This window comes from Raphanus sativus, chromosome 6 (genome assembly GCF_000801105.2).
Source record: "Raphanus sativus cultivar WK10039 chromosome 6, ASM80110v3, whole genome shotgun sequence".
Taxonomy (NCBI): domain Eukaryota; kingdom Viridiplantae; phylum Streptophyta; class Magnoliopsida; order Brassicales; family Brassicaceae; genus Raphanus; species Raphanus sativus.
This window is the reverse complement of record NC_079516.1, coordinates 13,029,360-13,052,925: the sequence shown is the minus strand read 5'-3', so window position 1 is coordinate 13,052,925 and position 23,566 is coordinate 13,029,360. Positions and strand designations below refer to the sequence as shown.

Below are 23,566 nucleotides of genomic sequence, written 5' to 3'. Positions count from 1 at the left end.
CCGATGGTTTAAGTATTTTTAGGGTCCAAACAGATGATTAATTTTCAACTACGTGTTCCTCAAGTTATTACCTAACATACTGTATAAATCAATGAAGTAAAAATATTTATTTCTTCATTTGTTTTTCAAAAGAAAAAGTAAATATAGCAATGATATTTGCTAAGAGTTCAGTGGAAGTTCCTTGATCAAGTGGTTTGACTAAAGATTCATTAATGCTTCTACACCAAAAAATATATGTTTCGAATCACAATAAAGACGAAATTATGCGAATTAAGAGAAAAAATGCTTACAAGAGATTTTGCAGCATGTCGCAAGGAATACCGTCAAACATGGATCCGATAGGATGGTTCAAGTGAGGTGATGCAGTCAATGACATATATAATTGTCGGCTGTAAAATCTTCTGTAATATTTTTGTAGTTTGTAATAGCATAATTATCCAAAGTTAAAAAAAACAATGATATTTGTGGGACAGATCTAAACAAACGAAAAAGTTTGAGGGCATGAAATACAGAACCCGTAAATTTAATATTTGGAACTAGATATGTGGTTTTCGGATATCTATTTAAATATTGTATTATCTGTGAATATTTGGATTTAGATATGTAAAAATTAATTTTTTAAAAGATATTAAAATTCTATAACTAGTACATAAACTAAATAATTATGATTATTTATAAATATATTCATATGTATATAATAATATAAAACTAATTTTCTGTATTTTGAAAATATGGATTACGGCAAATATCAAAATATTCGAAATCAGTTTTGACGGATCAAAAAATTTATTATTCTACGACGCGACGGTATATTAATAAAAATGAAAAAAAAGAAAAATAAAATAAAAAAATCGTGACTTGTCTTTGGCATTGTGAGGTCTCGAAGACCCTGGTCCCCCGAAAATGGTTACAAAACCGGGAATAGCCAGTGTGAAAGGGGAAAACTAACCGGCGAATACCGGTTTACCATATGGTTAGAACTTAGAAGTTCACCGCGGTTGAAAACTTTACTCCGTGGTTAAGCCTTTGGTCGCCTCACACCCAGAAAAACAAAACACACACACCAAAAAAAAGAAAAGAGAGAGAAACTAGAGAGAAGAAGAGAGAGAAACAAAGTCACTAGGCTCGTCGTCGTCGATGAACAACAACCGTCCCGACTCCGATAAGCGAGTGTAGAGAGAGAGAGAAAGAGAGGTGTTATTATCTCTGAATCGAGGTTTGAATTTGAGTGGCTTGCTCGTTCGATTTCTAGGGTTTAATCTCACTGGTAATGTTAAGAGGAAGCTGGTGATTGAGAGAATTAGAGACGAAAGAGAAGAATCAAGTGAAACGCAGATTCTAGTGTCGTTTTCGTTTGCTTGTTTTTGACACCAGATGAAGCAGATCTGAGCTGAGCTGTTGGTATGATGACGAGTTCAGTGAAAGGTAATCATCATCACGGAGGAGAAAACGACGCCGTATCCTCCGTGGTCGTGGTGGCAGGAGAAGGGCAAAATAGTCATTTAAACCGTGTTGGTAAGTCCAGTCTACCGTTTCTGACTTTTTATATATACTTTTTTAATTAGCTTTGGTTTTGGTTTATAGACTGACTTTTATTTGGTCTGCTTATGTGTGTAGTTGATCAAGAAGCTGCTATCTATAGAGAGCTGTGGCACGCTTGTGCAGGTCCGCTCGTGACGGTTCCAAGACGAGATGATAGAGTCTTCTACTTCCCTCAGGGACACATCGAGCAGGTCTGATTTTTCAATCTTTTATTTATTTATTTATTTATTTTTCTAATCTTTTTAAAAAAAATTTGTCGTTTTTTGTGTGGTGGTTAGGTGGAGGCATCGACTAACCAGGCGGCTGAGCATCAGATGCCTCTTTATGATCTTCCTTCTAAGCTTCTTTGTCGAGTCATTAACGTTGATTTGAAGGTAGAGTCTTTCTTCTTCTCTCAATTCATTGGTAAAAAGTTTTGTTTTTTGAGTCTAACTATAGTTTTTTTTTTTACAGGCAGAGGTAGACACCGACGAAGTTTATGCGCAGATCACTCTTCTTCCCGAGCCTAATGTATGCTTTGTTTTTTTTAATTATGAGTGAGTGTATAGTATGATCTTATTTTTCAAAGTTTTTGTTTGTTTCTTTTTCTTACAGCAAGATGAGAATGCGATTGAGAAAGAGGCGCCACCTCTTCCACCGCCTCCGAGGTTTCAGGTGCACTCGTTCTGCAAAACCTTGACTGCGTCTGATACGAGTACACATGGTGGGTTTTCTGTGCTGAGGCGGCATGCGGATGAGTGTCTCCCACCTCTGGTTGGTGTTTCAGTTATCTGTTTTCCTTGAATTTTGTTTCAAGATGGTCTTTTAATTCAGGCTTTGTTTCTTTTATTTCTTTTTACAGGATATGTCACTTCAACCTCCTACTCAGGAGTTGGTTGCAAAAGATTTGCATGCAAATGAGTGGCGTTTCAGGCATATTTTCCGAGGTATAGGATTTTTGTATTTTTTTGTACTCCCTCTGTTTCTATATGTTAAGTAGATTTAGTTAAAGTCATCAATATTAAGAAATTTGTTATTTTTTTCAAAAAGTATCATTTAATATATAAATTTAACCAATTATTAAAAAACATGTGTTATTTTATTGGTTATACAATTATTAAAAAAAACATGTGAGAACAACTTATATTGAAACAAACTTTTTTCTCTAAAACTACTTATAATATGAAACAGAGGGAGTATTTTGTTTTCTGTTACTTTGTGTACTCAAACACTTGGTTGTTGATGTTATACCATTACCAGGTCAACCACGGAGACATTTGCTTCAGAGTGGATGGAGCGTGTTTGTTAGCTCAAAGAGGTTGGTTGCAGGCGATGCATTTATATTTCTAAGGTTTGTCTATTTATTTTTTTATCTTCATGATATTCTTCAATTTGTTTTGCGTCAGTTTCTTTTTTCTTTGTCCGTTTGGTTTGAAATATTTAGTTCTTGTGTAGAGGTGAGAATGGAGAATTACGTGTGGGTGTTAGGCGTGCAATGCGACAACAGGGAAATGTGCCATCCTCTGTTATATCGAGCCACAGCATGCATCTCGGAGTGTTGGCCACCGCGTGGCACGCCATTTCAACTGGAACCATGTTTACAGTCTACTATAAACCAAGGTTTTGTTCGTTTTGTTCTAGCTAACATGACAGCTTTGAGCCTTTGCTTTTTTTTTTTGGTCTCAATGTCTGATGTCTTACTAATTGTTCTTGCATTGGGGTTTTGTTTGCGACAGGACCAGTCCATCTGAGTTTATTGTTCCGTTTGATCAGTATATGGAGTCTGTGAAGAAAAACTACTCCATAGGCATGAGGTTTAAAATGAGATTTGAAGGCGAAGAGGCTCCTGAGCAGAGGTAAAGTTTTCACTGTCTTACGGGTATTCCATTATATGTTGTATACTGTGGAAGGCGAAGCTCACTGACTGTATTGACTTGTATTAGGTTTACTGGCACAATTGTTGGGATTGAAGACTCTGACCCCAGGAGTTGGGCAAAATCAAAGTGGCGATCCCTCAAGGTATAGATGATCTAGTTCCCAGAAGAAGATCAAGATTAGTGTTATAGTGTGATAAATGCTTTTTTTTTTTTTTTTTTTTTGGCACTGCTAGTGTGATAAATGCTAAATGCTCAATTTTCTTTCAGGTAAGATGGGATGAGACTTCTACTATTCCTCGCCCTGAAAGAGTATCTCCGTGGAAAATAGAGCCAGCTCTTGCTCCTCCCGCTTTGAGTCCTGTCCCCATGGCTAGGCCTAAGAGGCCCAGATCTAATATGGCTCCTTCATCTCCTGACTCTTCCATGCACATAAAAGAAGGTAAAAGTCTTCTTTACTGACAATATTAGTGTGTGCAAACTCGTTAAAAGTGGAAGACTAATTCATTGTCCACATAACAGGCTCATCTAAGGCAAATTTATACCCTCTACCGGCAAGTGGACTTTCAAGGGTCTTGCAAGGTCAAGAATACCCGACCTTGAGAACAAAGCATACTGAGAGTGCAGAGTGTGATGCTCCTGAAACTTCTGTTGTGTGGCAATCCTCAGCGGATGATGACAAGGTTGATGTGGCTTCTAGAAGATATGATAACTGGATGTCCTCAGGCAGGCATGAAGCGAGTTACACGGATTTGCTTTCTGGCTTTGGGGCGAACGGAGATCCGTCCCATGGTCATCAAATACCATTTTATGACAACCATTCATCATCACCCTCAGTGACTGCAAAGAAAATCCTTAGTGAACAGGATGCCAAATTTGATTATCTTGCTAACCAGTGGCAGATGATGCACTCTGGTCTTTCCCTGAAGTTACATGAATCTCCTAAGATCCCCGCAGCATCTGATGCCTCTTTCACCCAAGGTCAAGGTAATGCCAGATATGGGGAATATCCAGTGCTTCATGCTCTGACGACTGAGACTGCTGGTAGTAACTGGCCAATACGTCCCCGTGCTTTGAATTATTTTGAGGAAGCGGTTCATGCTCAAACGCAAGCTCAGGCACAAGCTCAGGCTAGGGAGAATGTGACGAAACAACCTGCGGTGGTTCAAGAGGAGACGGCAAAGCCAGGAGACGGGAACTGCAGGCTTTTTGGCATTCCTCTGGTCAACAACGTCAATAAGACCGATTCAACTATGTCTCAGAGAAACAAGTTGAATGAGACCTCTGGGTTTACACAGCTGGCATCTCCGAGGGTTCAGGATCTTTCTGATCACTCAAAAGGGTCAAAATCGACAAATGATCATCGTGAACAAAGCAAACCATCCCAAGCAAAGGACGGTCATTGTAAAACAAACTCAAGTAGGAGTTGCACAAAGGTGAGTTTTCTTTGCTATTATGAGCTTGTAGGAACCCTTGAAGAAACTATTGACTAATATACACCACACTTTGGTTTTATTTTGAAAAGGTTCACAAGCAGGGGATTGTGCTTGGCCGGTCAGTGGATCTCTCAAAGTTCCAGAACTACGAGGAGTTAATAGCTGAATTGGATATGCTGTTTGAGTTCAATGGAGAGTTGATGGCTCGTAAGAAGGATTGGCTGGTAGTTTACACAGATGATGAAGATGATATGATGCTCGTTGGAGACGATCCATGGCAGTAAGATTTTGCAGTTTTTTTCAATAATTCAATCTCCTATTCGTCAATGTATATCTGTGGTGTTCTTTCTTTATAACACTGATAATATTATTACTGATGCACAGGGAGTTTTGTTGCATGGTTCGCAAGATCTTCATATACACGAAAGAGGTAGTCATGAAGATGAACTCGGGAACTCTAAGCTGTAGGAGTGAGGAAGAAGTAGCAGTTGTTGGGGAAGGATCAGATGCAAAGGACGCCAAGTCTGCATCGAATCCTTCATTGTCCAGCGAACTCTTGAACCAAAAGAACCAACTACAAGCCGAGGTATGCATGCTTCTTAACTAATAACAGAACATATCACGAGACAGACAAAGGAGACAGAGAACCAAGTTTATATCAGTACCATATAGAAATTATATTTGGTGTTTTTGTAACGCAGGGAGACGTAGAAACCCAAATCAGGAGGAGAGGTTGATGGTGGAGCCTGGAGAAAAAGAGAGTTGCAATTTTTGGAGTATTTTGTCACCGTTTAGAATATTTTAGCAACACCACCCTATTAATATCGAATAATAATAAAGTGAACAAAAGGGGGTTATATATAGGTATTTAATATAGGTAGAATATGAAAGGCTCTTTCATAAGTAGTAGAAATGATGGTTGGAGTTGTTAGATGGAGGTTGGTCTCGGTTCTTTGTTATTTAGTTTTTTAAATCTCTTGCAGAGATCTCTTTAAAGTCTTTTTATTGTTTTATATATATTATTGATGGACAATGTACATAAGGTTTTTAGAAAAAATTAAACAGTATTCTATCTACTCATTTTGGTCTGGCCATTTGGTATGGGTTTTGTATGGTTCTATAAAAAGTAACAGGCCATCCTTACCTTGAAACGTATGCCATTTCTAGTTATGTTAGTGAAGAGTATTTTATAATCTCCCAAATAATAAAAACGGGATAAAGTAAATGGCCCACCACTATGGACACAGAAAATGATGGAATAAACATGGAGAAGAAGTTTCGTGAAGCAATTTAAAAACAATAAGCAGCTTCTCGACCTTCCTCTCTCTTCTTCTTTCGTGACTTTAAAGCACGCTTTTTGTCTTTGTTTCTAAATGGTAACCTTCCAAACTCGCAATCTTTTATCTGAAAATGATGTCTAACGGTGAATCTCAGAGAACTGCCCTGACGCCGTTTCTTACCAAAACCTTTAACCTCGTGGAAGAGCCATCCATCAACGACGTTATATCATGGAACGAAGATGGTTCCTCCTTCGTCGTCTGGAACCCGACAGACTTCGCCAAAGACTTGCTTCCTAAACACTTCAAACACAGCAACTTCTCCAGCTTCGTCCGCCAGCTCAACACTTATGTACGTGACTGTCTATCTTCGGTTTTGTTTTGTCTATTTGTATTGTTCTTCGGTTTAATCCTGGTTCCGGTTCGCAGGGGTTCAAGAAAGTCGTACCGGATCGGTGGGAGTTCTCAAACGACTCCTTCAGGAGAGGAGAGAAGCGTCTCCTCCGCGACATCCAGCGTCGGAAACTGAACCCTCATCATCAAGCAGCTGTTTCTCCTCCGCATCAGCAGCCTGAGAAAGCCGTCGTGTCTCCGTCGAGTAGCTCAGGAGAAGATCAAACCATGTCTCCGTGCGGTGGTTTGTCCGTTGAGCTGTTGGAGGAGAACGAGAGGCTTCGGAGTCAGAACATACAGCTTAACCGTGACCTCACTCAGATGAAGTCTCTCTACGGTAACATCTTTACGCTCATGTCGACCTACGCCGGATCTAGTAGCAGTCAACACGTGGAGGTTGAGGAAGAAGCGAGCCCGAGGCTGTTTGGTGTTTCGATAGGACTGAAACGGACGAGAAGTGAAGGAGCTTCTCAGGTGAAGACGGCGGCGATAGGAGGAGGGGAGACGCCGTGGCTGAGACACTATAATCTTCTAGCCAATCAGAGAGTCTGTAATTAAACGGCTCAGATTAAATGTGTTAAGCTTTCAGACAGTCAGCACGTGTCCTATATGTCTTTCGAGAAGTTTCTATCAATTAATCTTTTTGACTTTCTTCTCTTAACAGTTTGTTTTTGATTAATCGCTCCTTTTCTGTGATTTATTTTCAATAGATTTTTCTGTACTTTCCCTTTTGGACTTTTATTTATTTTTTCGTTCTGAAAACCATTAAATATTTGATGAAATTGGAATTTGGAACATTAGATTCTCCAGATTCGATAATTATTTTAGTCAGACAGGTATAACTTGCAACTCTCCAACTTAAGGACATGTTCCTATATAAATTGTACTCTTTTAAGATCTTTTTTTTTTTACAAAATTGTTTTAAGAAGATAACTACTTTTCAAAGTAATTAGTTGTGTTCATTAACATAGTTAATTATAAAATAATACATTTATAGTTAACTTTTAATATGTTTTTAATGTGTGAAAATTCTAAAACATTTTTTTTGAAAGGGAGAAGATAATTTATTATGTTGACGATTTGTAATGACGATTATTTATTTACTAAATTGCTCAATTAGTTTCTTCAAAAATGAGTAACAAACTATGAAGTATAAAGTTGTTCTCATTTTCTTAGAGCATTTCTAATGGTACACTATTTTTTACTCTATAATTTACATTAAAAATGGAGTGACTCTATTATAGAGTAACTTTTGGTCCAATGGTATACTCTATAATATAGTTATTCTATAATATAGTGATATATAGAGGAATGTCACTCTTTTACTCTATATTTGGAGTTAAAGAGTAATTCTATTATAGAGTGTACCATTGGAGCAAAAGTTATTCTATAATAGAGTCACTTTGTTTTAGTGTAAATTATAGAGTGAAAAATAATGTGCCATTACATTAGAGATATTTTTAGACACGTGAATCAAAAGCTTTTACTATCTCTTTTCCTTTAAGCCCCCTAACAAAAAACAGTAAAACGGATCATCTCTTCTTGCTGCTGTTATTCTTCCTCCTTCCCTTAACTTGGCTCTCCAAAGCCTTGACCCTCTTACTGAACGATGACAAAGGTTTACTACTGGCGAAGGTGATCCTGTCTTGTGCTGTGTACAGTCCTGTGTCATGGCCTTCATTTTCTTTGAGAGCTGCAAACAGGTCAAAGGAAGGTTGTTGACCTGGAGGAGGTGGAGGTAGCTCAGGTATTGAGTGAGACTAAAAGAAACATCGCCAGCATAGAGTGTATTTATGTGGAAGAAGCAGATGAACAGAGGTCCCTGAATCAACATCCCTTTCATTTGGAGTGAATGGAGTGACACCACATCTGTATATCATAAACAGAGTAGAGTGTATTTTTATGTGGAACATATGGGTTTGGATTCTTTCAGAAACCTATCTCAGTTACTTTTAAATTTACAAAAGAAAAAAAAAAGCAGCTTACTCTTTGAACAAAGCAGGATAACTTTGTGGTGTCTTTCATTTGTTTGATAAAGAGAGGAACTGTTGATGACCGGATCAAAACTGTTGCTACAACGATGGATGTGCCCCCACCTGTTTAAATTAGGCAGAAAGATAATGGGAAAACAAATAATATCTTTTAATCCAAATGCAGTTTTCAGATTTAACTCATATATAAATCTAGATTTGAGCCACTAACATACTTCTTATAAGAACCTAGAGGATAGATATGGAAGACAATAACAACACAAAACGTTTCCATCTAAATCTAATAAGAAAAGAGATTAAAAAAGTATCCTTTTACCACTTAAAACCTGTGTAATGAATGAACCATTTCAATGCAACGCTGAAGAGCCGCTATAGGCAAGAAAGAGTCACAAGGTAATTGATAAAGATGTGATTTTTCAGCTCAAAGTGTAAAGCTTTTGACATCAGAATCTTTACTACAAGTATTTTTAGTTCCTATTTAGCAACGAAAGCACAGAGATTTAAGTTTTATAGACTGTAAAGCAGAGAGCTTTCGTCACAGCATCAACATACGTATCCAAATCTGAGCCTATACAAAAAACATTAAAGTATACTTAGACTAACAGAGAATGTGAAGATACAAAAATCTGAGTTCTTGAAGAACAAACATTCTTCCTTTTTCCAGAATTAGTCAACATTTTCCAATATAACCTCATAAAAACAGAAGCTTTTCTCTAAGAGTTCAGCAACACCACCAGGTGGACAAAGTTAACATTTGATGAGAACTCTCCTCAAGAGATTCACATAACCTAAAGATGGTCTCTAAGTCTTTTAGTACTCTCAGTTCTTTACAAAAAGACAAACATAGACTAAACTACCAGCTTCTCCTCCTCATCATGCCTTCCAAGGATACTCCATGCTTTCATCAACCCCATTGCTAAAGAAACCGTTGTTATCACCAAAGTTGAGTGATGATGTGTTGTTAGAAGAGACCATAGCTTCCTGGTTCTGGCTCTGGCTCTGGTCTAGCCCTTTCATGCCTCTGAACCTGTTGGAACTGCTTGGTGTTTCCGCTGTGGGCACATAATCTGTTCTGTTTCTTCCCATGTTCTGACCAGAGAGCGACTGCTGCTGCCCGGAGCCACCGTTGGTGTTTGCCATCTGTTGCCATATCTGGTGAATCAGCTGTTGTTGTTCCATCGCTTGGTTACTGCCACTACAGGAAGGTTGTTGGTATTGCTGATGAGCTGAGCTATTATAACTGGAGCTTGGCATTTGCCTCTGAGGAGAAGAAACACCGCTCATCGATGGGCTCTGCGCAAAACCAGTCAACAAAGAACCAGCAGCAGCTCCATTATAGCTCGGAGATGGGCTCATGTTTCTTGATGATTCTTGTTGTAGTAGTCCGCCGCTGGTGGTTTGCTCCGGGTGATTCTGTTTCATTAGCATGGTCTGGTAGTTGGTAAGAGCAAAGGCGGCAGCTTGTGCAGAGCCCTGACCGTTGTTGTTATTGCGCAAGGCCATTAGCTTGTTGAGACTGTTCCTATCAGGTGGAAGCCCTCTAGCATCATTACCTGCTTGCTCCATCTCCTGCTGCATCTGCATCTTCCCTGCCCTCATTCGATAAGGATAACTCTTCAAAGCCTCTGCACATTGTAAGCAAAAGCTTTAAATAAGCACACAAAGAAAAAAGAAACACAAATAAATAAATAAATAAATGCATATGGATTAGGTTTATTTACCTATTGGACCAACTTTTTGGTCACGGCAGAAGTCAATCATATCTTTCATGCTGCTTACAACCTCAGAGATCTATAATAAGAAAGAAAAAAAACAAGATGTAAAGAGATGAACTTAGGAAAAGTTACTATAAATAGAAAGTTACCTGCAAACACCGAACATAGCGTTTGGAGAAGCCTAAGTCATTAAGAGAATGTGACTCCAAGCTTTTCGCTAGTTGACGTCCAGCAGCCATGACCCTGTAGAGCAAATAAACATTTTTATATCAAGAAACAAAGAAGAAGAAAGGTAGAAGTTGTCTTTAGATTCATTGACTCACATGTTGCTATTTGCTTGCAAATCCTGCTGATGGATCCCATCTGGCCCACTCTGATCAATTGTGCTCTGACACTTCTCCGCAACCTGAAGCAACTGGTTCACCTGAAAGGAGACAAAGAGCTTTGTTAAGTTTAAAGAGTTTTAAAGATTACAAGGAAAACAAAAAAGAATGTTATTTAACCTGTGGGGCTACAAGGCGACGAGGGAGCAGCTCTTCATGTCGACGAGTACAAAACTCCCACGAGAGGATCTTGAGCTCTTGGGAGAATATGATTCTGAGATGGCCTTCGCGGACAACACGGATGTGTTCGTACACACTCTCCTGAACGGCCTTTGCGTATTCCAACACCATGATTCCGGAAGGGAACCTGCGTTCAGAGGGCACGCTTAGGTAGAGAAGCTCGTCGATGACACCGCTTGCGAACTTTATCTCGTTGAGCCTTGGCAACACATCAAACGTTGCTTCTGCAGATTCCATCATAAGAGATAGAAAAAAAAGTTATTAAGAGGTGAAAAGATGTTTTTATATAAACAGTGTTGCTGAATCTGGAAACTTACCAAATCCTCTTCCTGATTTAGAACCACAAAGATCACACTGCCACTCTTCCTGCAAATAGCATTAAATCATGTACAATGTTCAAGAAAATTAATGATTTATTTTATGTATATATTATTTTGATTGAATTATATCATAATTCTATATAAAAAAGCAAAAGATATTAGACAAATATGTGGATTTATACTAGTATTATTAATTACTTTAACAAATGTATACTAATTTAGATCAATCTAAAACGAATTAAACCGATTTATACATGAGTGTGTGCCAATTTCAAACCGAATTAAACCGATTTTAGGATAATCAAACAAGTATTAGTGGTATAAACGAGCACAAACCAGTTGAAAAAAGAGAGAGGTGGGAAGAAGACAAACCGTGGCAGCCTGAGGAGAAACACCAAGTGTGTTATGGCCAACATTGTCATAATGAGAGAGACACCATCTCTTCTTTGCACGTGGTGAAAAGTACTCGTTCACAAACTTCCTCCAATACACAATACTTCCCTCCTACCAAAAACCACCAAAGAGGTAAGTAACTGTAGTATAAACAAAGAACCAACATGCATACATATATATATATATATATACTCACAGAAGGCCTTTGGCGCTGATGATAAAGGTATTGCATTAATCTCCGAGCGCAGACGCTGTTCTCATAAGCCCTTTGCCCACCTCCTTGTTGTTGTTGTTGTTGCTGCATCTGCTGTAACTGTTGCTGTTGCTGCTGAACCTGCTGCTGCTGCTGGAGCTGAATCCGCTGCAGAGGCGGCAAGGACTGGAGGAACTGCTGCTGCTGCTGCCTCATCTTCTGCTGCTGAAGCAAAAGCTGTAGCTGAGGGTTCTGCCCCTGCTGCTGTTGATGCAGCAGCTCCTGCCTCTGAAGCCACTGCCTCAGAATCTGCTGCTGGAGCGCGTCGTCCTGTTTGGTCTCCACTCTCGGCTTCTTCCTCGCCTGCGTCGGGTCCTGAAAGTAACCCTCAGAGGCCGCGCCACGCCGAGAAGTGGCGCTGGATCCTCCTCCTCCTCCTCGCCCGGGATCGTGGTGAGGGGGAGGCGGGTGAGGCCGCTGCACGACGGTGGACCCGTCGGCGACGGAGGAAGAGGAGAAGGACAGCGGGGACGCGGGGAGACGCATGTAGGACTCGTTGTTGATGCTAGCGCTACGCTGCAAGAGAGGACCACCTCCTCCTCCTGAGTTGGCGTCTGTGACCATGGAGCTAGCTCCGGGGGTGGAGACGCTCATCATAGCGGCGGGGTTGTTGTTGTGCATCTCGCTGAGGCTTTGGTGGTGGTAGCCGCATCCAGGGAGGGAGTTAGAGGAAGTGAAGTGAGAGTTCATGAAGCCTTGCGATTCATCGTCTCCTCCTCCTCCTCCTCCTCCTTGGAAGAAGATCCCTGAGGTTGAAGACGATGGAGTCAATCCAGCCATCAAATCAATCAAAGTCGGTTCCTTTAATCGATATATCTACAAAAGATCATATTTTTTAATCAACAAACAAAAAAAAAACCCTAAATCTGGTGTTCCGACAAGAGAAAGAAAACAGACATTAAACTCAAAACTATGTGATAAAAAAAACCCTAATTTTTTTTTAAGGAACATAATCTAACAATCACTTCTCGCAATAACCTCAAACTGAAATCAAAAATTAAAAAAAAAAACTAATTTTTTTGAAAAATTTCATTACAGAACACAAAAACTAAACCCTAGAAGAAGGACAAATCAGAGAAAGCAGGAAGAAACGAAACATACCGAGAAGAAGACACTGAAGTGTATAAGCTTTCGATCAGAGCATAAGGACCAAAGTCAAAATCACTACACAGACTATAAAGAAGAAACCTTTAAACCGAAACCGAATCGAAAATACACAGAAGAAGATATTTTTTTTTCAAGCTGGAAAATTTGATTTGAGGGAGAGAGAGGAAAAAGAAAGTTGGAGACAGGCTCTTCGGGTTATTATACAGAATCGCAGAGGAGTCCAAACTGACCGGACGAGCCGGTGACGGTCACCTACCTGTTTGGTTGATACTGACACGTGTGGAGTGTGTGATAACAAGTATCGCTTGATGGATTGGTAACCTTTGGATCTTATGATCGCGTGGTGGATTGTGACCGCGTGATCTATAAAGGTAGTTTTGTTTCGGATCGTTGGATTAAGAGGTGTGATCTTCTACGGTGCATGTATGGTAACTATGCCAATGATTGCAGCTGTAAATGAGTGGGGCTACGACAAATATCCACTTTATTTTTGCCTTTCAAATTTTTTATAGACAACAGCAATTTGAAAATATATTAAAGGAAGCCCTAGCCTTTTGCAGTTCCCTTTAATGGGCTTAGCTCACAAAGCCCATATCAATAACTCAATCATCATTTTAGGCCCATATTAATAATTCAATCATCATTTTAGGCCCATATCAATAACTAAATCATCATTTTAGGCCTAAGAGTTAAAAAAAAAACTCATGTTCTTGGACAATGTCAAACTCAAACCCAAGTACAAGACTATGACAAGTTATGTAATTGATAGTTCTTGTGTTATTGGTCACTGACCTCAAGTCTTTTTTTCTTGATAACATGTGCTATCCGGCGGGCTGTCACCCAAAGAACTAGTCTTAGGGTCTGATCCACGATATAAACCAGATCTGGTTATTCGCAAAGAGAATACCCTGTCGTCTGGTCACAGATGGATAAACTTGAGTTGACACGGATTTGAATCCAAGAACTTTTGGAACTTTTGGAACCTATGCGCCATCAGACCACACCCTTGTAATTGACCTCAAGTTCTGAATATATAAATTCTTAACCCTATTTGTTGTTATAAGGACAACTATCTGATACGGAATATATCCTATATTACAAGTTTTTTTTTTGAACAACTCCCTATATTACAAGTTATATATTTGAGGTTCAGTGAAAAGCTCGCGTGTGTTTTTGATCTGCCATGGACCTTGGGGAGAGGACACAAGGCACCGTCACCGACGAAAGTTTGAGACAATGTGGATCTGCGAGATAGCCATTAAAGGTTACAGAGTTTGTCGGAGCTGAGCGATGACGTGTAATCCAAGTTACTGTTTCAGTTGGTTCAATAGCTTACCTGTACTTCAGAAATGTAGAACACGACTTGACACAGATGAAAAATAAACATACGTGTTGGGGACATTAGTTTCGTTATTATTCAACAAATAAAATATGTTGAGTTACAACATATTATATACAGTAGTATTTAATATTGATTTATGTATGTGTCTGTGACTGTGATGACTGATAATGAGACATAACAACTAACAATCACATTATTCACTTATTTATTTTTGTAAAAAGTTTTAAATGGTTTTATGATTTTTTATATGTTTTTTCTTCCACGAGTTCCTGTCCGGAAGCATAGAAAATTAAATTATTAAAACGCAGAGTATATTTACTTCCCTTTTGTCCAGAGATTTCTTTATTTATTTGACCAAAATAAATCTTTATTATCTTTTTAACATTTCTTCTTCTTTCTTTAGTATTCGTCTCTCTTCTTCTTGATCGTGTTCACCTCATCATCATTTCACTATTTCTCTTTTCTTTCTCTCTCTCTAGTATTTTTTTTTGTTTATGTAAAAGTCTTCACTTTGGAATTTCCGATCGGATAACAAAAATGATGAAAATGACAATTGGAACAACCGACGCCGGCTACGGTGAATGGGAGCTCCGACCTGGAGGAATGGTTGTACAGAGACGAACAGATGATAGCTCCAACGTACCACATGTCATTCGTGTTCGGGTCAAATACGGGTCGGTCCATCACGAGATCAGTATCAACTCTCAATCTACTTTCGGTAAAACAAAAACAGATAACAATTTCTTTGTGCAAATTATCATTATTATTATTTTCCTAATATTCTTGTTGTTGAATTTTTTAACAGGGGAATTAAAGAAGAGATTGTCTGTTAAGACAGGAGTTCATCATCAAGACATGAAGATTCTATACAAAGACAAAGAAAGAGATTCCAAGATGTTTCTTGATCTTTGTGGTGTCAAAGATGGTTCGAGACTTGTTCTCAAAGAAGATCCAATTTCTCAGGAGAAACGTTTCCTTGAGATGAGGAAACTGGTCGCTAAAGAGAAAGCCAATAAATCAATATCCGACATTAGCTTCCAAGCCGATAGACTCGCCGAGAAAGTATAACTGAATTTCAAATTTCCCGCAAATTTAATTAATATATCGTAATAAGATTATAATTTTTTTTTTTTGGATTTTAGCTGTCGGCGTTTGATGTAGTGATTGGTAAAGGAGTGAAAGTTGAAGAGGAGAATCTAGAGAATTTGCTAGAGATGTTGATGAATCAGTTGGTCAAGCTAGATGCGATTATAGGCGATGGAGATATTAAACTGAAGAAGAAGATGCAGGTACTTGTTACTATGGACCTAGGCATAGAGCTTCTTGGTTTAAAGAAGAATTAGTATTTTATAACACGATATTATTATATGATTTATATAGTTTTAAAATTTTAATATATTACTTTTGTCCAAAATGTGTGACTATGTGGTGAAGTATTGTTTGTGCAGCTGATAATCAATTTTCTTTTTCTTAATTCGAATAAATGATATGTAAGGAGGAAAGACTACAGAAGTATGTTGAGGTACTAGACGTATTGAAGATCAAGAACTCATTGCAACCTCAAACGCAAGTGAAACCTAAAACACAACCGCAGCTAAAACCTCAAATACAAGCACAACACAAGGAACGAGATGTGGTGACAGTTGATGAGGAAACGTCGAGAAAATGCACGGCCTCATCGCCAGTTCCTCCGGTTATCATAACCACGAGATGGGAAACGTTTGATTCCAATGCCACCTATGCGGCCGAGGCTAAAACGGTTAAAACGCTCCATCCAAAATTCAAATGGGTATCATTTGATTAGTATATGTATATACATATACTGTACCTTACACGATAATGTTTGATCTATATTTTTTAGATTTTTGTAATATATGTGGGTTTTGTTCTTTCTAATTGTGCATGTTTTTGTGGTTGAACTTTTAGGTTTAATTACCCTATCAAATTCTAGTTGTGTCGTAGGCTTATATCCTTAAGGATAGCTTCAACCAATAGAGACCTAAGTTAATCGTGTGAGAAGGTTCTGATTTTCTTCTTTAACTACAAATCTTCAATAGATATATTCTTCTTTTCATGTATTTCGTAAACTCATAATTTTTATTGAGAATCTCAAAACAATTCAAGCAAGTGTTGAACTATATGTTAATGAGTTGCCACACCAGTAAGTAGTAAATGTGGTGGTGTTATAACTTGTAACAGCGACAGTTCAAACGGTCCATGACAAGACAATCTATGTTAAATAGATAGGGACAAACCGTTGAAACAAACCATAAACTTCCAAGGAAGCGTTATAAACCTAATAAAGTACTACACTGCAATATAACAGAAAACATATTTACTAGTAATCTATCATATTTCAGTAACAGTTTATAACCCAAGTATATCTATAGATAACTCTTAAGACTTGGTCGGGATATGTAGTCTATCTTTTAGCTGCTAGCATCGTTGATGTAAAGGTGTTAGTTTCATTATCAGGTCCGAGTTCAAATGCATAATGTATATTGTTGGGGAAAAAATATTGAAGACTTGTTAAGCACTAATTACCTCTAGCTTCATAAAAATATTTTATAGGAAACTTACATATTAAATGTTTTCATATTTCCTCAATACAGCCAGTTAAACATATAAACTAAATAAATAGATAGCCCCAGTTTTGAATATGATGAAAGCACCACCGAACTTGTTAAAAATGCTTAATGTAAATGTTCAAGTCAACGAAACTGGGAGAGCTTTCTCAATTCATGTCAGGATCGATGATAAATAGTTCATGATGTCTTCATCGTTGTCATGATCCTATAAAATATACAAACACAAAACAGTAAATAAAATTGATATCAGAAGTTGGGTACTGTAATCCAAACGTAACATTTCATAAATTTAATTAAATATAATAGGTAAATACGTGTATAAATAGAAAACTGGAAAAATACATTATACGTCTCAATATTTTAACAGATATGACGTGTTTTCTAGCTAGGTGATAAAGTTCAAGTAAAACTATCAAAATAATTAGGTCAAAACTACATGTTCCTATGCAATCAGTTTTCAAATATCAATTGTTTGTCATGACTTTTTTACATGGAAGTAATCTAAGGTCAAAAAGAATATTTCAGCGATAGAAACAAGCTTGCCTGATTTGTAATGTTCATGTCCTGAGTAGGAAAGTGCATCTCCGGATTAGCAGCAAGAGAGTTAAATGTCTCTTCATGATTAGTACCCTTCAATCAAATCATTCATTGTGTATATATCGTTAAGAAAATGTTCAATCCATAATAGAGACACACATACACAAAAGGATCTCTTTATAAACCAGATTTACCTGATTTGTAATGTTCATGTCCTGAGTAGGAAAGTGCATCTCCGGATTAGCAGCAAGAGAGTTAAATGTTTCTTCATGATTATTACCCTTTAATCAAATCATTCATTGTGTATATATCGTTAAGAAAATCTTCAATCCATAATAGAGACACACATACACAAAAGGATCTCTTTAGTGATATAAACCAAATTTACCTGATTTGTAATGTTCATGTCATGAGTAGGAAAATACATATCCGGATTAGCAGCGAGAGAGTTCAACAGTTCTTCATTATCGGTACCCTTAAAACAAATAATTCATCGTGTATATATGGTTAATAAATGTTCAATCATATAGATGCACATACACACAACCGAAAGGTAACTAAAAGAAAAAAAAATAAAGGTAATAAATAAGAAAAAGGTAAAAGTAAATAAAAATATAAGCAAAAAAAAAAGAAGAAGAATAACATAAATATGACTTACGTCATTAAAACTCCAACTGTTAATGTCTTCAAGAGGATAAGCAGTGGGTGCCTCAAGATTTACACCAGTCAGGTTACCTTGATGCTGCTCAAAATCATGCACACATATACATGAATCAAAACATTACCTTCAGATAAGTAAAAGGAAAGCCAAAATGATATCAATTATCAATCCTTCTACCTGATTCTGATGATGAAACTGAGAGTTATTTATATCAGAAAAAATCTTGTCGATGTCATGGTGATCATTAAATATTTTTGAATTCTCTAGTCCAGGGATCACACCACCGGTTTGAGCAATCAAGCTGTTTTGTGACTGATCCTTATTGTCCAAGAACGATGAGAATACAGAAGGAATCACCGAAGTTGAACTTCCATGGTTACTCATGTTATTGTTACCGAAATTCCAGTTCATGTCAAAATTTTCACCAAGAGATCCATTACCGTTACCAGTACCATGAACTCCTATCTCACCAACATAGCCAGTACCACTACCATGAACTCTTATTCCACCAAGAGAGTCATTGCTGTTATCGTGAACTCTTATTCCTTCAAGAGAACCATTACCAGGACAATGACCTCTTATTCCTTCAAGAGACCCATGATCATTACCATGAACGCTCATTCCTTGAAGAGAGCCGCTATCACTACCAGTGCCATGAACCCTTATTCCACCGAAAGAGCCATTATCATTACCATTAACTCCTATTCCACCAAGTCCAACCAAATCTCTATTTTCATCTGTTCTAACCCCAGCGTAACTACTACCCGTAGTACCAGTAGTAGGATTATAGTTCATACCCAAAACATTGCTTGTTGCACCATATTGTCCAAACCTAGGAGCTTGAGATGTTCCGGGAATGTTTCTCCATTGAGGCAACGTTCCATTCTGAAACCAAAGATTTCCTCTCCTAGGAAACAATTTGGATCCAGTTTGGCTCAAATCATAGGTGGGTCTACGGTTCATGTAGTTGAGAGAGTCATGTAAACCAGCATTGTTTTTCATCATGGAGCTAGATTGACCAAGACCATAGCCAGGTTGGCCATTGAAAAGATTTCTGTTGCCTAGCCTTGGGTTGTAGTTGTAAGGGTGTTGTCGGTAGTTGTAGCCACCTGCTGATGAGAATTCCGGGTACATAGCCATTCTTGGCCTTCTCATGCTTTCCTCATCTCTTTTCACGGTTTGTCGGCACTTCTGTGTAGTGTCAACAGTTTCAGTACTATAATTAAAATTTGGTTAAATGAATTCTTGTAAAAATGTAAAATTCTTTTAAATAAGGAACAAAAAGATTTCTGATGTGAGATATTTGATCCAACAAAAGCATATTGATTTAATGCGCTTTGAACTATATATGATTAAATGACATATGGTCCTAAAAGCAGTTTGATAGATGATCGAACCTGTAATTTGCTGGATATGTGTGCTTTTGTCAGGAATTTCAGGTTCATGAATTTTAAAATCTTCTTAGGTGTTGCCCCTTCAAATTATATCAAACACGAAGCAAAGAGATAGAACATTAATATATAAACCTTCAGATACTTAGAAAATGCAACTAGAGAATGAGAATTTTTTGCAGTTGAGTATAACTATATAAATTTCATTGGACATAAACGGATGTTTGTGTTTCGCTATTCTGATAGGAACCTGTGGATCTTGATTCTCTTGTGGTCTACGGAGCCATTTAAAAAAATAAGTTTTTAGCAAAAAAAAAAATATATATATATATATAAATTTCATTTATAACTTTACGTACAACAATTTTTTGCTATCTTTCTAAACTAAAAATGAATTAAAAATGTAAGGGTGTAAGTGAAAAATTGTGGACACTATTCACTATCTAAAATATAGTTTATCAATACCATAAAATTATTATTATTTTCATATGATAGTAGATATTTAAGTGAACACAACTAATAATGAAAACAAATCTAACTCGTAAGCTAAAAACTTTTAGTACTTACTATGAACACTACCAATGTGTTCAATGGCTTCGTAAAAATGATTTTCAAGGGCTTCCGTCCATTTGATCTTAGACTTTTGAGTCGCCTGTGATGAAGAATCACACGGATCGCTACTTAAAGTTGTCTTCTCGGTTTTCTTTGAACCATCTGTGTCGTCCTGCATTTTCTTTGAACCATCTGCATCGTCCTGAATTTTCTTTGAACCATCTGTATCGTTTTTACATGTATAATTAAATTACATGTAATGTATATATATATAACAAAACATATCTTGAATCAAAATGTATAAAGACTTCAGGAAGGAAAAACGAGATTGTTATAACTGTTTTTATCATATGCATCAGTGACTGATATGAAATTACCGTTAATTGTGTGGTCTATATGTTTGGATATGGTGTTGAGATCGTTTGGTTTGATCGGTTTTCTTATGGAGCATAGTGCTCCAGACGATAAAGTCTCTTGTTCAATTTCATTGTTCATGTCTGCTGAAATCACTGTAGTAATCAATCAAACGCACACAAAATTCAGAAAAAGCTTGTTTCAGTTGAGACTATGAGAAAAAGAAGTTAAGAACAAAAATCAACAACAATGGGTAAGAAAATATTGCATATCAATTAGTGTCATCAAATGTTATTTTCTTCTTCTTTTCACTACTGACCTATGTTTCTTGGATAATTAGTTTTTCTTTGCAAGATTTTCTGATTGCAGTGTTATGTTTTTATATGTATGTAATATTTAAAAGGATAATATCGGTTTCCATTAGCTGTCATTAAACGTTACATATGTACATATAAAGAAAAAAATTAATATATTTTCTCATTCAAGATAGTCCCTATATATTTTTCTAAAATTAGGACCTTTTAAATAGGAAATAAATATTTCTTATTCTAGATTAAGAATATATATTTTTCTGAGCAAAGATTTTAGAAAATAATTATCAAAACTAAAATACAGCTAATTTTGACCAATGCAATTTAATAATATATCTCAAAAATAGTCAAAAGTAAAAAATTTCTTCTGTTTCTTTGTCATCATTCATAACTTCCATTTCTACTAAGATATATATTATATATATATAATGTATATATATATATATATATATTAATATTTGTAAAGTAATATTTCGCAATCGAGCTTCCACATAAAAAGTAAACTGGTTAATACTGTTTTTGTTCTGAATTATTATATAATTTTTTATATAATTTAATTAATAGTAATAAGTTTTTGTAAAAAATCTCTTTTTTGTAAAAAAAAAATAGGAATACGTAATGATCATGGTGTAATAATAATATAGATGGCGTTTGGATATTACCCGATAACGATCATTACCTATTTTCATTAGAAGTTTATAGAATAGTAAGATAAATCTGTGTATATATAATTATTAAGTAACCCAAGAAATTATTATCTTTATCTTAATTCATTTTTATTTTCTGTTTTTCTTCTAAATAATTATAACTTTTTAGATTTTATTTACATTTTCTTGCTTTATTTTTATTTTAGTTGTATTTTCATTTTTTGGTTTAATGTGATTCAATTTTCATAGTCATATGTAGTACTGGTCATATGTATTTCATTGGTACTTAAGAAGACGAAGATGAAACAGAAAAATAAAAGCAAAAAATTAGAAAAATAAAAAAATGATTAAGAGCATAAAGAATTAATTATCATGTTAGTCTTTAAATTCATGATGGTCGTACTAATAATATATATCGATAAAATGGAAACACCTAGTCATTATATTAATCACCTAAAAAAGTTACAAGCAATATTAATCTCTTTGCCTTGTCATCGCTCAATGCTTCTTTTTTCATTATTATTTATTAGATGTATGCGTATATAACTAATTTTATATCAAAGTTTTTTGGGTGTTCAATTGATTGTGAAAAGAAACAGCAGTCTAGTACCAAACAAGTTAGCCCGTACAAAGCAAAGCAGATCCTTAAAAAACTAAGCAGTCAAATGCCAAACAAGTAAGGACACTAGAGGTTATTTCTAATTATCAGTTACTTTTTAAAAAGAAAGCATTATAGAATAAATAACTTGTTGACAGGAAAGAAGTAACTAACGTTCGATAAGTGGGAAGGAAAACCCTTACACCAATAACAGGTAGATTTCCAAATTCTTCTTTAATCTTCTTTTTAAGTTGCAAACCAGGGATATGATAGTCGGTGATTACAATATCAATGTTGTTGCATTCACCTATAAGCTTGTGTACTGCTTCTGAGGAATCATTTGCTGTCATTACAGTAATCTCCCCAAATGATGTATCTACAAATTAAACAATTAAAATATGAGAACTACATGTGCGGGTGAATATATGCACATACGTGTATGTGTATTTGAGTTGGAGAGTTTTTGTATTGAGAAGCACATACATATTGCTGCCGAGACATATTTTAATACTCGGAAAAAATAACTATACCTTTGTAGCTCGGATTTTTAAGCATACTTGGGATAATAGAGAGAAAAATAGGATCATCATCCACAACCAGAACTGTAATGTTCATATGGTCGTAAAAAGGTAGATCAAAGACCATTGAAGTGTTTTGGTCATCAAAAGATCATAGGCCATTTTGCACTTTTCTATATTAGCAGCTTGGGTTTTACACTATGATCTATGATTTTTTTTAGACATACTATTCAATATATATATATATGATTTTTTACACTATATATATATATATATATATATATATATATATATATGTTGTCCGAAATTAAAAAAACTTGATCGTAAAGATAATGCGTGGAACCATGGTAAGGATTATAATTGTGAGATAATTAGCTTTATGGTATCTCTTTTTTTTTTTTTCTTTTAATAATTAGTTTGGGTTATCACAAAACTATTAAAAGATAGAAACAAGAAGTTACTATAGACAAGCAAAAAAAGTTTGGACGAAAACCAGATTAAACATTATACCACTACTTAGAAATACTTCGTGCTAATTTATAGACTAAATCTAGACTAAATTAAGGACATTAAATGAAATTTACCAATAAATCTTGATCATTGAAAAATCCTTTTGCTCTCAGAGTCTAATTCTTAATAGGTGTCATGTCTTATTGTTAATAGATGACATTAGGTGATAGGTGTCATAGTAATTGTTTGCTATGTTTAATTGTATTTTAACTAAAAACTATAATTCATAAAACATATTTTTTGCTGTAATTTGGAAAATTTGCAGCAAGTAAATGAAAAAAAGGTTTGAGAGCTATATGGAGACAATAAGTTGGAAGATTGTACCGACTTTTACTTGGTTTAAAAGATGTCGACACAGGTTTGAGAGCTATCCTCCACTCGCTCCATCACCTCCTCTTTCAGTGGCCAACACAGTGCAACAAGCCCTGGATTTTGACTGGAAAAAAGACATTTGGTCAGTCAAAACGATGCCAAAACTTAAGCTTTTTCTCTGGTCAATCACCCAAGGAGCACTACCTTTAGGTGAAGAGCTACAACGCTGAGGGGTGCTAACTGATGCTCTCTGCCTACGATGCAAGATCACTGAGACAGCAATGCACGTTTTCTTTCACTGTCCATTCGCCAAAGAAGTCTGGAAACTCACGCCTCTCGCAAGATCAGTTCACATAGCTGATGACACCGACTTCAAAAGAGCAATGGTAAGCTTCAGACAAG

General features: G+C 36.4%; 5 protein-coding genes across 7 annotated transcripts; 3 read left to right on the top strand and 2 right to left on the bottom strand.

Moving 5' to 3' along the window:
* The first annotated feature begins 1,037 nt into the window (after positions 1–1,037).
* Positions 1,038–5,911, top strand: LOC108812119 (auxin response factor 2). The gene is made up of 15 exons (XM_018584287.2): positions 1,038–1,515; positions 1,618–1,733; positions 1,821–1,916; positions 1,996–2,052; positions 2,137–2,295; positions 2,384–2,468; positions 2,782–2,872; positions 2,977–3,141; positions 3,258–3,377; positions 3,465–3,540; positions 3,666–3,837; positions 3,918–4,831; positions 4,921–5,111; positions 5,216–5,417; positions 5,533–5,911. The coding sequence occupies exons 1-15, from the start codon at positions 1,404–1,406 to the stop codon at positions 5,566–5,568; spliced, it is 2,592 nt and encodes an 863-aa protein (XP_018439789.1). The 5' UTR covers positions 1,038–1,403; the 3' UTR covers positions 5,569–5,911.
* A 142-nt stretch (positions 5,912–6,053) lies between these two features.
* On the top strand, positions 6,054–7,229 carry LOC130496345 (heat stress transcription factor B-2a-like). The gene is made up of 2 exons (XM_056988350.1): positions 6,054–6,460; positions 6,538–7,229. Exons 1-2 carry the CDS (start codon positions 6,242–6,244, stop codon positions 7,057–7,059), a joined length of 741 nt encoding a protein of 246 aa, XP_056844330.1. The 5' UTR covers positions 6,054–6,241; the 3' UTR covers positions 7,060–7,229.
* A 1,929-nt stretch (positions 7,230–9,158) lies between these two features.
* Positions 9,159–13,023, bottom strand: LOC130497013 (probable transcriptional regulator SLK2). Its single transcript, XM_056989812.1, has 9 exons — positions 12,838–13,023; positions 11,680–12,552; positions 11,463–11,594; positions 11,088–11,136; positions 10,711–10,994; positions 10,531–10,631; positions 10,357–10,450; positions 10,214–10,283; positions 9,159–10,117 (listed from the first exon to the last, which is right to left on the bottom strand). The coding sequence occupies exons 2-9, from the start codon at positions 12,514–12,516 to the stop codon at positions 9,366–9,368; spliced, it is 2,319 nt and encodes a 772-aa protein (XP_056845792.1). The 5' UTR covers positions 12,517–12,552; positions 12,838–13,023; the 3' UTR covers positions 9,159–9,365.
* A 1,526-nt stretch (positions 13,024–14,549) lies between these two features.
* Positions 14,550–16,074, top strand: LOC130495983 (BAG family molecular chaperone regulator 2-like). The gene is made up of 4 exons (XM_056987684.1): positions 14,550–14,903; positions 14,991–15,247; positions 15,328–15,474; positions 15,681–16,074. The coding sequence occupies exons 1-4, from the start codon at positions 14,723–14,725 to the stop codon at positions 15,987–15,989; spliced, it is 894 nt and encodes a 297-aa protein (XP_056843664.1). The 5' UTR covers positions 14,550–14,722; the 3' UTR covers positions 15,990–16,074.
* Positions 16,075–16,723: 649 nt separating this feature from the next.
* On the bottom strand, positions 16,724–23,509 carry LOC108807838 (uncharacterized). Of its 3 annotated transcripts, none has more exons than XM_056987572.1 (12): positions 23,369–23,509; positions 23,181–23,288; positions 21,999–22,200; positions 20,292–20,423; positions 19,930–20,136; positions 19,369–19,445; positions 18,149–19,162; positions 17,969–18,052; positions 17,699–17,785; positions 17,505–17,591; positions 17,317–17,403; positions 16,724–16,978 (listed from the first exon to the last, which is right to left on the bottom strand). In XM_056987572.1, the coding sequence occupies exons 4-12, from the start codon at positions 20,407–20,409 to the stop codon at positions 16,925–16,927; spliced, it is 1,815 nt and encodes a 604-aa protein (XP_056843552.1). In that variant the 5' UTR covers positions 20,410–20,423; positions 21,999–22,200; positions 23,181–23,288; positions 23,369–23,509; the 3' UTR covers positions 16,724–16,924. The 3 variants fall into 3 exon arrangements, with proteins under 3 accessions (XP_056843552.1, XP_056843551.1, XP_056843553.1); XM_056987571.1 differs by having other exon boundaries at positions 22,028–22,200; XM_056987573.1 differs by lacking the exon at positions 20,292–20,423 and having other exon boundaries at positions 22,028–22,200.
* Positions 23,510–23,566: the final 57 nt, after the last annotated feature.